Source organism: Pristiophorus japonicus, chromosome 14 (assembly GCF_044704955.1).
Source record: "Pristiophorus japonicus isolate sPriJap1 chromosome 14, sPriJap1.hap1, whole genome shotgun sequence".
NCBI classification, from domain to species: Eukaryota; Metazoa; Chordata; class Chondrichthyes; family Pristiophoridae; genus Pristiophorus; species Pristiophorus japonicus.
Genome location: NC_091990.1, coordinates 106,699,425 through 106,717,140, shown reverse-complemented (window position 1 = coordinate 106,717,140; position 17,716 = coordinate 106,699,425). Strand labels below are relative to the sequence as shown.

The 17,716-nt window shown below is 49.8% G+C and overlaps 1 protein-coding gene across 1 annotated transcript in view; it reads left to right on the top strand.

Annotated features, from left to right (window-relative positions):
• The window catches only part of galnt18b (UDP-N-acetyl-alpha-D-galactosamine:polypeptide N-acetylgalactosaminyltransferase 18b), a 180,368-nt gene that overhangs the window by 151,608 nt on the left and 11,044 nt on the right, over positions 1-17,716 (top strand). The window contains exon 11 of the mRNA XM_070898742.1: positions 8,593-8,757. Coding sequence (XP_070754843.1) covers positions 8,593-8,757 — 165 coding nt within the window. The remainder of the gene's footprint in view (positions 1-8,592; positions 8,758-17,716) is intronic.

Genomic DNA, 17,716 nt, shown 5'->3' with positions numbered 1-17,716 from the left:
ATAGAACTTTATAAATCACTGGTTCGGCCTCAACTGGGGTATTGTTGACAATATATATAACCTCACGCAGGCTCCGACCTGCGTGAGAACACCAGCGGCAGGTCGGGGCCATGAAAGGAGTGGAGGTGAATGGCACGGGGGCAGCGTGGAGGCATGCCACCCCAGGGAACAGCGCGAGCTGGTGCAGGAGAGCGACGGCAGCGAAGAGTGACGTCATCAAGGTCTGGGTCGGTGATTGGACGTGGGCAGATACAGCAGGGGCGGCGAGGTCGGGGCGAAGGAGCAGCGAGAGACTGTGGAGGGATGTGATTAGGGTCCAGGAGAAGCGTGAGTTCGGGGCCAGGGGCCCAGGGCCAGCCCACACTGTGAGCACACTAGGTCTGTGCAGCAGAGCAGGTCTCCAGTCGTCTTGGGTGATCCTTGCCACTGGACCAAGACCGAGCTCTGTCAAGCCCGTGTGGTGGCTGGTGTGCAACGGCCACCACACGTTAAAAAATCAACGCACCGGCATCTTCCACCCTTGAGGATGTAGTTCGGGTCCTTCATTCAAAACACCTGTGAACTCATCTTTTTTTGGCATGGAAGCAAGTCATCCTCGTTGCGAGGGACCGTCTATGATGATGATATATAACCTCACTTGACGAAAGAATTTTTTTAATTCATTCATTGGATGTGGACATTGCTGGCCAGGCCAGCAGTTATTGCCCATCCCTAATTGCCCTTGAGACAAATGAGTGTCTCGCTGGGCCATTTCAGAGGGCAGTTCAGAGTCTACCACATTGCTGTGGGTCTGGAGTCACATGGCGGCCAGACCGGGTAAGGGTGGCAGATTTCCTTCCCTGAAGGACAATTCAGTAGTTTCATGGTCACCATTACTAACACTAGCTTTTTATTTCAGATTTATTTATTTATCTGAATTTAAATTCCCCAGCTGCCTTGGTGGGCTTTGAATTCACGTCTCTGGATTACTGGTCCAGTAACATAACCACTATGCTACCATACCCCTTAGAGGCCTTCGCAAGGGTGCAAAGGGGGTTTACCAGAACGGTATCAGGGATGAGGGACCTCAGTTACGAGGAGAGACTGGAGAAGTTATTCTCCTGAAAAGGTGGTGGAAGCCGATCCCATCTCTAATGTTAAAGGGGAGTTGGAGAAGTACTTGAGGATGAGGAACTTATCGGGGATGTGGGACTGAACACGACGGATCATTCACAGAGCCGGCACAGGCAGGATGGGCCGAATGGCCTCCTTCTATGCTGCAAGTTTCTATGATTCTATAAACACACAAATTCATGTACCTGTACTTGGATACACACACTCATATACACTGACACGTACTCTTATGCACGGAACAAGAGATTGGGTGGGTTGTCAATACGCTATTGCCCATTTTACACTTCGGTCCCCCTGACACCCACCTATCGGGCACAAGCAGCGCTAACCGTTTCTCATTACCACACGATTCAATTGATGGCTAAGGCTTCGTTTTATAACGTGCTAATTGTGGCAATTATTTCGGGCAGTTAAGAACATAAGATCATAAGAAGTAGGAGCAGGAGTTGGCCATTTGGCCCCTCGAGCCCGCTCCGCCATTCAATAAGATCATGGCTGATCTGATCTTGGCCTCAACTCCACTTCCCTGCCCGGTCCCCATAACCCTTGATTCCCTTATTGTTCAAAAATCTGTCCAACTCTGCCTTGAATATATTCAGTGACCCAGCCTCCACAGCTCTCTGGCGTAGAGAATTCCAAAGTTTCACGACCCTCTGAGAGAAGAAATCCTTCCTCATTTCTGTCTTAAATGGGCGACTCCTTATTCTGAAAGTAGGTCCCCTAGTTCTACATTCCCCCTCGAGGGGAAACATCCTCTCTGCATCTACCCTGTCAAGCCCCCTCAGAATTTTACATGTTTCAATAAGATCACCTCTCATTCTTTTAAGGATGCGCTTATTTGTACTGCAAAAATGGCCACCATGCTCCACCCTTTGTTTCTGATTGGTCCTCATGGAGCAGAAGCCACATCTTGAAATTTCACAGGAATGTGTAACTGGAAATGTCCATTTCAAGGTCTCACTGACTTTGCAAATTGTAACTCGATCCACTGACTTTCTGAAGCGACAGAGGACGGAGCTCCCCAGAAAACAGCAAGGGCCAGCCAAAGTGCCTTACCCCAGTCCAAGTGCATGCCTCCCCCAGCCAAAGTGCCTTACCCCAGCGCAAATGCATCCTTTCCCCAACCCACCCCCACCATAGATGGGGCAGGCATTGTGTACGGATTGTTAACAGGTTTACTGGGTATGAAGTGAATAGTGACAGTGTAGTGACTTCTGGATTTCATCCATCTCAACAATGTCCGATGTTCTCTGAGTTCCCTCTCTCCCCCCTCCAATCCCCCTCCCCATCCATGTCTCTCTCCCCTAGTCGCACTCTCTCTCTCTCCCAGCCTCTCTCTCCCCCAGCCTCTCTCATACTTCCCCAACCTCTCTCTCTCTCTCCCAGCCTCTCCCTCTCTCTCCCAGCCTCTCTCACACTCCCCCAACCTCTCTCTCTCTTTCTCTCTCTCCCAGCCTCTCTCACACTCCCCCAGCCTCTCTCACTCGCTCTCTCCCCCAGCTCTCTCTCGCTCTCTCTCTCTCCCAGCCTCTCTCTCTCTCTCTCTCTCTCCCAGCCTCTCACACTTCCCTAGCCTCTCTCTCTTGCTCTCTCTCTCTCCCAGCCTCTCTCACTCTCTCTCTCCCCAGCCTCTCTCTCTCTCTCTCTCTCTCTCTCTCCCCCAGCCTCTCTCTCTCTCTCCCAGCCTCTCTCACACTTCCCTAGCCTCTCTCTCTCTCTCTCCCAGTCTCTCTCACACTCCCCCAGCATCTCTCTCTCTCCCAGTCTCGCTCCCCCAGCCTCTCTCTCTCTCGCCCTCCCTCCCAGCCTCTCTCCCAGCCTCTCTCTCTCTCACTCAGCCTCTCGCTCTCTCTCTCCCTCTTCCACCACCTCTTGGTCCCCCGACGCAGCTCTCGGCCGCCCACAGGCCCTGTCGGCCACCATTCTCGGCCCCCTGAGAGGGGTGGGATCAGAGCGGATGAAGAGAGTCGGGGCCTCAGCAGAGTCTTGGGCCTCAGGTCCTGCTTCTCGGCACCACGTGGAGGGAATGATTCGGTGCCGGGGTGGGACAGGGAGGGGGTGGAGCTTGACAGGGGGCAGGGCTTGACAGTGCAGTATAAATAGTTACACTGTTCTTTTAAACTCCAATGAGTATAGACCCAACCTACTCAACTTCCCTTCATCTCCGGAATCAATCTCGTGAACCTTCTCTGAACTGCCTCCAATGCAAGTATATCCCTCCTTAAATAAGGAGACCAAAAATGTATGCAGTACTCCAGGTGTGGTCTCACCAATGCCCTGTACAGTTGTAGCAGGACTTCCCTACTTTTATATTCTATCCCCCTTGCAATAAAGGCCAACATTCCATTTGCCTTCCTGATCACTTGCTGTACCTGCATACTAACTTTTTGTGTTTCATGCACAAGGGCCCCCAGGTCCCTCTGTACTGCAGCATTCTGTAGTCTCTCTCCAGTTGAATAATATTTTGCTTTTCTATTCTTCCCACCAAATTGAATAACCTCACATTTTTCCACATTATACTCCCTCTGCCAAATGTTTGCCCACTCACGGCCTGTCTTTATTCCTTTGCAGATTCTTTGTGTCCCCCTCACAATTTGCTTTCCCACCCATCTTTGTATCGTCAGTAAATTTGGCTACATTACACTTGGTCCCTCCCGAATATATTCCAATGAGAAGGAAAGACTGTAAGAGAAGGGACAACCATCCGTGGCTCACTAAGGAAATAAGGGATGGTATCAAATTGAAAACAAGGGCATACAATGTGACCAAGACTAGTGGGAGGCCAGAAGATTGGGAAACCTTTAAAAGTTAGCAAAGAACGACTAAAAAAATAATAAAACGAGGGAAGATAGATTATGAAAGTAAACTAGCATGAAAAAGAAAAGAGTGGCTAAAGTAAATGTTGGTCCCCTAGAGGATGAGACTGGGGAATTAATAATGGGGAAAAGGGAGATGGCAGAGATGTTGAATAAATATTTTGTATCGGTCTTCACGGTAGAAGACACTAAAAACATCCCAATAGTGGACAATCAAAGGGCTATAAGGAGGGAGGAACTTAATATAATCACTATCACTAAAGATATAGTACTCGGTAAAATAATGGGATTAAAGGCGGACAAGTCCCCTGGACCAAATGGCTTGCATCCTAGGGTCTTAAAATAAATGGCTGCAGAGATAGTGGATGCATTAGTTGTAATCTCCCAAAGTTTCCTGGATTCTGGGGAGGTCCCAGCCATTTGGAAAACCGCAAATGTAACGCCCCTATATAAAAAAGACAGAAAGCAGGAAACTATAGACTATTAGCCTACCATCTGTCATTGGGAAAATGCTGGAGTCCATTATTAAGGAAGCAGTAGCAGGACATTTGGAAAAGCATAATTCAATTAAGCAGAGTCAGCATGGTTTTATGAAAGGGAAATCAGGTTTGACAAATTTGCTGGAGTTCTTTGAGGATGGAATGAGCAGGGTGGATAAGGGGAAACCAGTGGATGTGATGTATTTGGATTTCCAGAAGGTATTCGATAAGGTGCAGTGTCGTCACTGTTGTAATGTGGGAACTCAGCAGCCAATTTGCACACAGCAAACTCCCACAAGCAGCAATGTGATAATGACCAGATAATCCGTTTTTGTTATGTTGATTGAGGGATAAATATTGGCCCCAGGACACTGGGGATAATTCCCTTGCTTGTCTTTGAAATAGTGCCATGAGATCGTTTATGTCCATTTGAGAGAGCAGACGGAGCCTCGGTTTAATATCTCATTGGAAAGACAACACCTCCGACAGTACGGCGCTCCTTCAGTACTGCCCCTCCGACAGTACGGCGCTCCCTCAGTACTGCCTCTCCGACAGTGCAGCGCTCCCTCATTTCTGCCCCTCCAACAGTGCAGCGCTCCCTCAGTACTGCCTCTCCGACAGTGCAGCGCTCCCTCATTTCTGCCCCTCCAACAGTGCAGCGCTCCCTCAGTACTGACCCTCCGACAGTGCAGCGCTCCCTCATTTCTCTCCCTCCAACGGTGCAGCGCTCCCTCAGAACTGCCCCTCCGACAGTGTGGCGCTCACTCAGTACTGCTCCTTCGACAGTGCAGCGCTCCCTCAGTACTGCCCCTCCGACAGTGCAGCGCTCCCTCATTTCTGCCCCTCCAACAGTGCAGCGCTCCCTCAGTACTGACCCTCTGACAGTGCAGCGCTCCCTCATTTCTGCCCCTCCAACGGTGCAGCGCTCCCTCAGAACTGCCCCTCCGACAGTGTGGCGCTCCTTCAGTACTGCCCCTCCGACAGTACGGCGCTCCCTCAGTACTGCCTCTCCGACAGTGCAGCGCTCCCTCATTTCTGCCCCTCCAACAGTGCAGCGCTCCCTCAGTACTGCCTCTCCGACAGTACGGCGCTCCCTCAGTACTGCCTCTCCGACGGTGCAGCGCTCCCTCATTTCTGCCCCTCCAACGGTGCAGCGCTCCCTCAGTACTGACCCTCCGACAGTGTGGCGCTCACTCAGTACTGCTCCTTCGACAGTGCAGCGCTCCCTCAGTACTGCCCCTCCGACAGTGCAGCGCTCCCTCATTTCTGCCCCTCCAACAGTGCAGCGCTCCCTCAGTACTGACCCTCCGACAGTGCAGCGCTCCCTCATTTCTGCCCCTCCAACGGTGCAGCGCTCCCTCAGAACTGCCCCTCCGACAGTGTGGCGCTCACTCAGTACTGCTCCTTCGACAGTGCAGCGCTCCCTCAGTACTGCCCCTCCAACAGTGCAGCGCTCCCTCAGTACTGACCCTCCGACAGTGCAGCGCTCCCTCATTTCTGCCCCTCCAACGGTGCAGCGCTCCCTCAGAACAGCCCCTCCGACAGTGTGGCGCTCACTCAGTACTGCTCCTTCGACAGTGCAGCGCTCCCTCAGTACTGCCCCTCCGACAGTGCAGCTCTCCCTCAGTACTGCCCCTCCGACAGTGCAGTGCTCCCTCAGTACTGCCCCTCCGACAGTGCAGTGCTCCCTCAGTACTGCCCCTCCGACAGTGCAGCTCTCTCTCAGCACTACACTGTAGTGTCAGCCTAGATTTTTGTGCTCAAGTCCCTGGAATGTGACTTGAACCCACAATCTTTTGACTCAGAGACGAGAGTGCTGCCCACTGAGCCACGGCTGACACCAAAGATGATAACACTTCACAGAAAATATTTTGCTAGTATTTGTCTGCTTATCTCGACTTGTGAATTCAGCTCATCATTTCCGTTGCGTTTTATCTGGTTTATGGTGTGTGCCTCTCCGCCCTCGTCTCAGTAGTTCGTGGGGACTTTCGAGGTATAGAATGAAGGTCGGATTTTCTGCAGTGTTGAAAAGTGTCCCATTAGAAGGAAATAATGAGCTCCCTGCACGATGATTACAGGGTGATTACATTTCCAAATTCCTACAAAGCGCTAACCTTTTCTTTCCCTTGACGCGATGGAGTAGGAAGTGCAGGACAACTGGGCCGAGGCTCAATCGGAATTAGGTCTCAGTTCTCAACAACAACAACTTACATTCAGCGGGACCTGGGGGGTCCTTGTACAGAAATCACAGAACGTTAACTTGGAGGTACAGCAAGCAATTAGGAAAGCAAATAGTATGTTAGTTTTTGTTACAAAGGGATTAGAGTATGAGTAAAGAAGTCTTACTGTCATATAGGGCCCTGGTGAAACTGTACCTGGAGTATTGTGTACAGTTTTGGTCTCCTTACCTAAGGAAGGATATACTTGCCATAGAGGGAGTGCAACGAAGGTTCACCAGACTGATTCCTGGGATGGGGGGATTGTCCTATGAGGAGAGATTGGGCAGACTAGGCCTATATTCTCTAGAGTTCAGAAGAATGAGAGGTGATCTCATTGAAACATACAAAATTCTTACAGGGATTGCCAGGGTTACTGCTGAGAAAATGTTTCCCCTGGCTGGGGAGTCTAGAACCAGGGGTCACAGTTTCAGAATAAGGGGTCGGCCATTTAGGACTGAGAAGAGGAGAAATTTCTCCACTCAGAGGGCTGTGAATCTTTGGAATTCTCTACCCCAGAGGGCTGTGGAGGCTCAGTCACTGAGTATATTCAAGACAGAGGTGTATAAATTTTGAGGAATAAAGAGAATCAAGGGATATGGGGATTGGGCGGGAAAGTGGAGTTGAGGTCAAAAATCAGCCATGATCTTATTGAATGGCAGAGCAGGCTCAAGGGGCCGAATGGCCCACTGCTCCTATTTCTTATGTTCGTATATTATGCCTTAAATGTATTAAACCGTCCCAATGTGCTTCACAGGAGCATAAATCAGACAAAATTTGAAACCGAGCCACATATAGAGATATTGGTCAAAGAGGTAGGTTTTAAGGAGCAGTTTAAAGGAGGAGAGAGAGGTAGAGAGGTGGAGAAGTTTAGGGAGGGAGTTCCAGAGCTTGGGGCCCAGGCAGCTGAAGGTAGGGCCACCGATGGTGGAGCGAAGAACATTGGGGATGCGCAAGAGGCCAGAATTGGAGGAGCGCAGAGATCTCAGGAGGTTCTGGGGCTGGAGGAGATTACAGAGATAGGGAGGGGCAAGGCCATGAAGGGATTTGAACACGAGGATGAGACTTTTAAAATGGAGGCGTTGCCGGACCGGGAGATAACGTAGGTCAGCGAGCACAGGTAGTGATGGGTGAGCAGGACTTGGTGTGAGTTGGGACACGGGGCAGCCGAGTTTTGGATGAGCTGAGGTTTACGTAGGGTAGAATGTGGGCGGCCAGCCAGGAGTGCGTTGGAATAGTCAAGTCCTGGAGGGAACAAAGGCAAGTTGTTGTTGTTTATGTGTCATTACCCAGTGCTCCTTGCTGTAAGCTCATGAGTATGGACGCCAAGTGGTGATAGGGTCAAATTTGACTATGATTTCCCCCTAACGCAGCCCCTCGTTCGCCCCCCGCCCCCACCACCTCCATCCCTGTTTGAATATCTACATTGCAGACTCACACTTGAAAAATCGCCACCTTGAGGGGGTAATGGAGAGCTACACGGTCCCTGGAACAGTGGACCTCAGACATGTATAAAATTATGAGGAGCCTGGACAGAGTGGATAGGAAGGACCTATTTCCCTAAGCAAGGGGTCAACAACCAGGGAACATAGATTTAAAGTAATTGGTTGGAGGTTTAGAGAGGATTTGAGGGGAAATCTCTTCACCCAGAGGGTGGTGTGGGTCTGGAACCCACTGCCTGAATGGGTGGTAGAGGCAGAAACCCTCACCACATTTTAAAAATATGCATCGTGGTTTGACTGTTAACTTCACTCTGAAATGGCCACTCTGCTGTTTTAAAATTGCTACCAGCAGTTCAAGTAGAAGAAGGTAGCTCACTACCACCTTCTCAGAGCAACTAGGGATGGGCAATAACTGCCGGCCTTGCCAGCAACGCCCACATCCAGAGAATGAATTAAATACATGTGATTAGAAAAGCATAGATGGTGTGTCCGTGGCAACTGATATTTCTTCACCTTCCTCTCACAGAGCATTTATTACTTGAGCAACGGGCAGATCTATATCGGGATACTGAAGCCCCTGGTTGATGAGGATGACAACAAGTGCCTGGTAGATGTGGACAGCACGCCCAGGCTGATTGAGTGCAAGCAAGCCAAAGCCAAGGGAATGAACATGTCTTGGCTCCTCACTCAGGTCAGTACATTGGTGTGAGCCCCTTGCCAAAATCCACAGAGAATGGCTTGAGAAATGGGGATGGTCAGGCAATGAAAGGCTTTAGTTCATTTTCCTTTCAACTAGACCATAGAATGATCCAGCACAGGAGGGGGTCGTTCAGCCCCTCAAGCCTATTCCGCCATTCAATCACATCCTGTATTTACCCACTTTTGCTCCATATCCCTCGATATCCTTACCCAACAAAAATCTATCGACCTCAGTCTTCAACACTGACCCAGCATCCATTGGGGGAGAGAGTTCCAGATTCCCACTGCCCTTTGTGTGAAGAAGTGTTTCCTGACATCACCCCTGAACGGCCTGGCTCTAATTTTAAGGTGAGGCTCCCTTGTTCTGGACTCCCCACACCAGAGGAAATAGTTTCTCTCTATTGACCCGATTAAATCCTTCAATCATCTTAAACACCACAAACACATCGCCCCTTAACCTTCTAAACTCGAGGGAATACAAGCCCAGTCTGTGCAACCTGCCCTCGTAATTTAACCCTTTTAGCCCCGGTATCATTCTGGTGAATCTGCCGTGCTCCCCCTCCGAGGCCTTCATGAGGGGCGGGGACCAGAACTGAACGCAGTTACTCCAAGTTGGGTCTGACCAAATTATGCACAGTTCTACCTCCTGCCATCCTGTGCAGAATGTGGTCAGACACAACATGATTTCTGTGTGATCTGCGGAAACTGTTGTTCAGAGTTTTGCTGGTACAATGCAAGGGAAAGATTCTTTGCCCATTGGAAAGATGCTGATGGCAACCAGCGAGAGTTTGCCTTTGTGCAATATCAGCCCTATGTTTAGTACAGAATGGTAGCATAGTGGTTATGTTACTAGACTAATGATCTGGAGATTTGAGTACAAATCCCACCCCAGCACCTGCCAAATTTAAATTCAGTTCATTAAATAAACTCATTGCGGTTTGTGGGACCTCACCATAAGAATATAAGAAATAGGAGCATGAGTCGGCCACCTGGCCCCTCGAGCCTGCTCTGCCATTTAATAAAATCATGGCTGATCTGATCATGGACTCAGCTCCGCTCCCCATAACCCTTTACTCCCTTATTGCTCAAAAATCTGTCTAAATTCACCTTAAATAAATTCAATGACCCAGCCTCCACAGCTCTCTGGGTCAGAGCATTTCACAGATTTACAACCCTCTTGAGAGAACAAATTCCTCCTCAACTCAGTTTTAAATGGGCGGCCCCTCATTCTGAGACTATGCCCTCTAGTTTTAGTCTCTCCTCTGAGTGGAAATATCCTCTCTGCATCCACCTTGTCGAGCCCCCTCATTATCTTATGTTTCAATAAGATCACATCTCATTCTTCTGAACTCCAATGAGTATAGGCACAACCCACTCAACCTATCTTTATAAGTCAACCCCCTCATCTCTGGAATCAACCTAGTGAACCTTCTCTGAACAGCTTCCAATGCAAGTATATCCTTCCTTAAATACGGAGACCAAAACTACACGCAGTACTCCAGGTGTGGCCTCACCAATACCCTGTACAGTTGGAGCAGGACTTCTCTGCTTTTATACTCTATCCCCCTTGCAATAAAGGCCAACATTCCATTTTCCTTCATGATTATTTGCTGTACCTGCATACTCACTTTTTGTGTTTCATGCACAAGGACCCCCAGGACCCTCTGTACTGCAGCACTTTCCAATTTTTCTCCATTTAAATTATAATTTTCTTTTCTATTTATTTTTGGCACAGTGGATAACCTCACATTTTCCCACACTGTACTCCATTTGTCAAATTTTTGCCCACTCACTTAGCCTGTCTGTAGTCCTTTGCAGATTTTTTGTGTCCTCCTCACAATTTGCTTTCCCACCAATCTTTTTATCATCAGCAAACTTGGTTACATTACACTCGGTCCTTTCATCCAAGTCATTAATATAGATTATAAATAGTTGAGTACCCAGCACCGATCCCTGCAGCACCCCACTAGTTACTGTTTGCCAACTGTAAAATGACCCGTTTAACATGACTCTGTTTTCTGTTAGTTAGCCAATCCTCTATCCATGCTAATATATTACTTCCACCCCATGAACTTTTATATTGTGCAGTAACCTTTTATGTGGCACCTTATCAAATGCCTTCTGGAAATCCAAATATACCACATCTACTGGTTCTCATATCCACCCTGCTCATTACATCCTCAAAGGACTCTAGCAAATTTGTCAAACATGATTTCCCTTTCATAAAATCATGCTGACTCTGCTTGACTGAATCATGCTTTTCCAAATGTCCTGCAACTGCTTCCTTAATAATGGACTCCAGCATTTTCCCAAAGACAGATGTTAGGCTAACTGGTCTATAGTTTCCTGCTTTCTGTCTGCCTCCTTTTTTAAATAGGAGCATTACATTTGCGGTTTTCAAATCCACTGGGACCGCCCCAGAATCCAGGGAATTTTGGTAGATTACAACCAATATCCACTATCTCTGCAGCCATCTTTTTTAAGGCCCTAGTATGTAAGCCATCAGAACCAGGGGATTTGTCCATCTTTAGTCCCATTATTTTACCGAGTAATACTTCTTCAGTGGTAGGGATTGTATGTATTAAGTTCTTCCCTCCCTATAGCCCCTTGATTATCCACTATTGGGATATTTTTAGTGTTTTCTACTGTGAAAATATTTGTTCAAATTCTCTGCCATTTTCCTGTTCTTATGTGCAGATTGGCTGCCACATTTGTCCCACAAGACAATTCATTGGCTGTGAAGTTGTCCTTCTGACAGTGCGGCGCTCCCTCAGTACTTCCCCTCCGATAGTGCGGCGCTCCCTCAGTACTGCCCCTCCGACAGTGCAGCACTTCCTCAGTACTGCCCCTCAGACAGTACAGCACTCCCTCAGTACTGCCCCTCCGACAGTGCAGCACTTCCTCAGTACTGTCCCTCAGACAGTACAGCACTCCCTCAGTACTGCCCCTCCGACAGTGCAGCACTTCCTTAGTACTGCCCCTCAGACAGTACAGCACTCCCTCAGTACTGCCCCTCCGACAGTGCAGCACTCCCTCAGCACTACACTGGAGATTTACATGCTCAAGTCTCTGGAGTGGGACTTGACCCACAACTTTCTGACTCAGAGGTGAGAGTGCTATCCAGACATTCTGTCCTTGCTTTTATCTTTCCACGATGGAGTTTAGAATGTGCCTTAGTGGCATCACACTTCTGTCCCTATACGGTAGTGTCCCTCTGACACTATTCGTACACATTTGGGCTTTGAGTAGCTATATCAGCGATAAGTGGCAGAGGAGTTAAGGGAGAGTCTTCCCGAGAATGAGGCTGAGGCGTCCCTACCACCGATGGGAAGAAGACGGTTAACAAATAATGTGGGAAGCAAGGCTTTGCAAACAAAACCCTGGGGCGAGAAGGAATTTTAAAAGATAGAGATCTCGCAAGAAAAAAAACAAACAACATGTGAAATGGTCTTGGAAAAATCCGAGACTGGAACCTAAATAGAGAGAGGCCGAGGTTTTAGTTTATTACTAGCCAAGACCTGAGGCTGTTTGTACCAGCTGCATCGAACGTCACCAGAACCGGCCAGACTGAAGATGATTGGGTCATTACCCCGTCAATCACGCTGTCAGTGACGGGGATTGGATCTTAGGCAGAGAATTTGTATTGTGTGACTGTCCTGCATGCACTCTAATTTACTGGAGTCGTGCAGAAATAGCAGGGCTCAGACATGGGTGGGGGAAGGGGACAATTCACTGCAGGTTAAGATGGATTTGCAGTCCATGTGCGTAAATGCACAGAGCGCGCGGTAAATAAGGTTGGCGAGCTGCAAGCACAACTCAGCATATGGAATTATGACATAGTGGAAATAGCGGAGAGGAGGATTGGCATCTTATCATTCCTGGGTACAGGATATTCAGGAAATCCAGGGAGAGAACCTAGGAGGAGAGGGTGGCAGTATGGATCAATGATACTGTCTTAGGAGAGGGAACATAAGAGCATAAGAATTAGGAGCAGGAGTAGACCATTCGGCCCCTCGAGCCTGTTCAGCCATTCAATTAGATCATGGATGATCATCGACCTCAACTCCATTTTCCCGCCCGATCCCCATATCCCTTGAATCCCCTAGACTCCAAAAATCTATTGATGTCTGTCTTGAATATACTCAACGATCCAACCTCCACAGCCCTCTGGGACAGAGAATTCCAAAGATTCACCACCCTCTGAGTAAAGAAATTCCTCCTCATCTCAGTCTTAAATGGCTGACCCCTTGTCCTGAGACTGTGACTCCTATTTCTACGTTAAAGGTGCTATATAAATGCAAATTGTGGTAAAATATGAATGGGATATGTCGCAGCAATTTGAACTCCATCATGATGGGGAAGCCAGATCAGAACCTTGCTGTGCTCATCCAGAAGTTCACCATCTGGCCTCGATCCGAAAATGTCACACAATCTGTGGGGGAATTTATTATCGCATCACAAATCAGACAGGAATTGTTGCAAATACATACTTTGAAAAGCATTTATCAGCAGAGATTTGTGGGGAAGATTGAGGACTGGACGGTCCGGTCTGCTGGAGGTCCTCGTTGGCAGCCCTGGCTCAGGGCGTAGCACACTCGCCCCTGAGTCAGAAGGTCGTGGGTTCAAGTCCCACTCGAGAGACTCAAGCACAAAAACAAGGCTAACACTCCCAGTGCAGTGCTGAGGGAGAACCACACAGTGTTCAGTGCCATTCGCAACTCCTCAGATAATGGAGCAGTCCGTGCCCACATGCAGCAAGACCTGGACCACATTCAGGCTTGGGCTGATAAGTGGCAAGTAACATTTGCACCACCCAAGTGCCAGGCAATGACAATCTCCAACAAATGAGAGTCTAACCACCTCCCTTTGATATTCAATGGCATTACTGTAGTGTCCCTGCACCTTACTACAAACTCACACGAGACACAGTCACTCTGTGACCTTCACCTTTATTGCCAGGACCAAGGAGTGCTGACCCTGGGTGGGACCTCCCCTTTTATACCTGGAAACCCAGGTGAGGAGTGTCTCCCGCAAGTTCACCCCCTGTGGTCAGGGTGTGCATTTCTATGGTAAAGGTACAGTGTACATGAGTTACAGTTACATGACTATGTCGTTGCAAGATGGTTACATACATGACATCACCTCCCCCCTTATGTGTTTTTGTTTCAGAGGTTAGGTCTGTCAGGTGGTCGACGCTCTCTCGTGGAATGCCGCAGTTGTGGCTCTGGTGGCTGAGCCTCAGCACGCGTCTCTGTCACTTGAGGTGATTCCGGCCTGTCCGGGCTGTCCGCAGGGACTGTGCATGCTGAGGGCTGTCTTTGTTGCTCGTCTGCTGGCAGTGGTGTGGGTGCCATCTCATGCTCTTCTTCAGGTTCCTCCGTGTCTATGCTGAACCTTTTCTTTACTTGGTCCAAGTGTTTGCGGCATATCTGCCCATTGTTTAGTCGGACCACCATGACTCTATTTCCTTCTTTGCCAATTACGGTGCCCTCAAGCCACTTGGGTCCCAAAGCATGGTTAAGAATAAATACCGGGTCATCTTTTTCTATACACCTCCCCCTTGAGTTTCGATCATGGAACTCGGTTTGGGACTGGCGCTTGCCCTCAACAATGTCTGCCAGGGCTGGGTGAATGAGGGACAGCCGCATCTTGAGCGTGCATTTCATGAGGAGTTCCGCTGGCGGGACTCCCGTGAGTGAGTGCGGGCGGGACCTGTAGGCCAGCAGGAGGCGCGATAGGCGGTACTGAAGGGAGGGTCTTTGGATGCGTAGCATGCCCTGTTTTCTAACTTGTACCTGGCCATTGGAAGCTGGCTTCAACGACGCTGTCCGGACGTGCTTGATACCATTGCCCGACATAAACTCCTGGAATTCATGGCTAGTGAAACACGGGCCATTGTCGCTGACCAGGATGTCCGGCAAGCCACGGGTTGCGAAAACCGTATGCAGACTCTCCATTGTGATGGATGTCGTGCACGAGTTCAATATGATGCACTCGATCCACTTCGAGTATGCATCGGCAACGATCAGGAACATTTTCCCCATGAACGGGCCCGTATAGTCTACGTGAATACGTGACCATGGTCTGGTGGGCCAGGGCCACGGGCTGAGTGGGGTCTCCCTGGGAGCATTGCCCAGCTGGGCACACGTCGAAACCAGTGTTCCAGGTTTGAGTCAATCCCCGGCCACCTTACATGTGACCGGGCAATGGCCTTCATTAACACGATGCCAGGGTGCTCGGCGTGGGGTTCCTGATGAACGCTTCCCTTCCTTTCTGGGGCATGACTACCCGGCTGCCCCATAGCAGGCAGTTGGCTTGGATGGTGAGCTCATCCATCCGTCTCTGAAACGTTCTGACTTCCTCGGGGCGCGCCCTGTGTGCGGACACCCAATTCCCAGTCAGGACACATTTCTTTATCATGGATAGGAGGGGGTCCCTGTTGGTCCAGAGTTTGATCTGGCGGGCTGTGATGGGGGTGCCCGCAGTGTCAAAAGCCTCAACGGGCATGGCCATCTCAGCGCTCTGCTCCGACACGCCCTCGATGGTGGCCAGTGGGAGCCTGCTGAGCGCGTCAGCGCAATTTTCGGTGCCTGGCCGGTGCCGTATGGTGTAGTCATACGCAGCCAGCGTGAGGGCCCAGCGCTGTATGCGAGCTGACGCATTAGCGTTGACAGCCTTGCTGTCGGACAACAAGGATGTTAACGGCTTGTGGTCCGTCTCTAGCTCGAACTGTCTACCAAAAAGGTACTGGTGCATCTTTTTCACACCGTACACACAAGCGAGTGCCTCCTTCTCGACCATGCCGTATCCACGCTCTGCCTGGGAGAGCGACCTGGAGGCGTAAACCACCGGTTGGAGTCGGCCGTCATCATTACCCTGCTGCAACACACACCCAACCCCGTAGGATGACGCATCGCATGTTAAAACAGTTTTTTACAAGGGTCATACAAAGTCAACAGTTTCCTCGCCTTATTGAAAGCCCGATCTTGACACTCCCCCCAAAACCATTCACATCTTTTATGCAGGAGCATGTGCAAAGGCTCCAACAATGTGCTTAAGTTCGGCAGAAAGTTCCCGAAATAGTTCAAAAGTCCCAGGAATGATCGCAACTCCGACGTGTTGCTGGGCCTGGGCGCCCGGTGGATCGCCTCCGTTTTTGACTCAGTAGGCCGGATCCCGTCTGCGGCAACCCTCCTGCCCAAAAACTCGACCTCTGGGGCCAAAAACAAACACTTGGCCTTTTTCAGCCGCAAGCCTACCCAGTCCAATCGGCGTAGCACCTCCTCCAGGTTGTGGAGGTGTTCTTCGGTGTCTCGACCCGTTATAAAGATGTCGTCTTGGAATACGATCATTCCAGGGATGGATTTGAGCAAGCTTTCCATGTTTCTCTGAAAGATGGCTGCTGCCGAACGAATGCCAAACGGACACCTGTTGTAGATAAATAATCCTTTGTGTGTCGTGATGGTGGTCAGAAGCTTGGATTCTTCAGCCAGTTCCTGAGTCATGTAGGCCGAAGTGAGGTCCAACTTCGTGAACAGCTTGCCACCTGCCAGCGTGGCAAAAAGGTCCTCCGCTCTCGGAAGCGGGTATTGGTCTTGCAGCGATACTTGATTGATGGTGGCTTTGTATTCGCCACAAATCCTAACTGAGCCATGTGCTTTGAGGACGGGAATGATGGGACTTGCCCAGTCGCTGAATTCAACGGCCGAAATTATGCCCTTTCTGAGCAGCCTGTCCAGTTCACATTCAATTTTTCCACGCATCACATAAGGCACCGCTCTGTGTGGTGCACTGGTCTGGCGTCCGGAGTGATGCGTATCACTACTTTAGTGCCCTTGAATATTCCGACACCAGGTTGAAACAGTGACCAGAATTTTTGCAGGACCTGTGAGCATGAACTTCGCTCCATGGCTGAAATGGCGTGCACATCCCCCCATTTCCAATTCATCTCAGCTAGCCAACTCCTCCCCAAAAGCGTGGGGCCATTTCCCGGAATGATCCAGAGTGGCAGCCGGTTCTGTAATACATTATGCGTTACCACCAAGTTTGCACTGCCTAGCACTGGGATGATCTCTTTGGTGTACGTCCATAGCTGTGTTTCAATACGTTTCAGTTTGGGCCTGCTAGCTCTGTGTGGCCATAGTGTTTCAAATTGTTGGGTGCTCATGTGTGACTGACTAGCTCCCGTATCCAGCTCCATGTGCACGGGGATACCATTCAGTAAGACTTGCATCATCATGGGTGGCATTTTAGTGTATGAGCTGTGGACGTCAGCCACATGAATCCGCTGAACCTCAGCATCTATGGCTTTACCCCAGTCCTCATCCTGCATTGCAGACCACTCATCTGGTTCCTCTGTCTCGCAGATTAGCCTCACCACTGCCTTTTTGCACATCCTGGCCAAGTGTCCACTGACATTGCAAATCCTACAGGTATATTGCTGGAACCTGCAGCTTCTCGCAGTGTGTCTACCCCCGCACCTCCAGCATGAGCTGAGATTGAGATTGCTGTTATCAAAAGGACTATTACCAGGCATTCCTCTCTGATTGCCCATTTGGCTCTTTCTAAGCACTGTGATGGTGGGTGTTAATGGTCCCATCTCGGGACGCATTGTTCCTCGAGATGGCGTGAATTGCCGATCCCCTTTCCATTGTCCCTTTTGCGGGCCCACCCTAGAGTCTGTTGCTGCCTGGGTGGTTTCGAAATGCCCTTGCCTGCCTGTGGGGTCCAGAGCCGCGTTCACCATGTTAACTCCCTGGTCCATCACCACGTTGGGACCAGGGCTGCGCGCGTAAATTAGCTTGGTCTCCTCTTCCCCTGCCATAAAGGTCTGAGCTATCAATGCTGCCCCTTCTAAAGTCAAGCCCTTAGTCTTTATAAGCTTCCTGAAAATGCCGGCATGATTAATGCCCTCGGTGAAAAAGTTCCTTAACATCTCGCCCCTGCAGGCA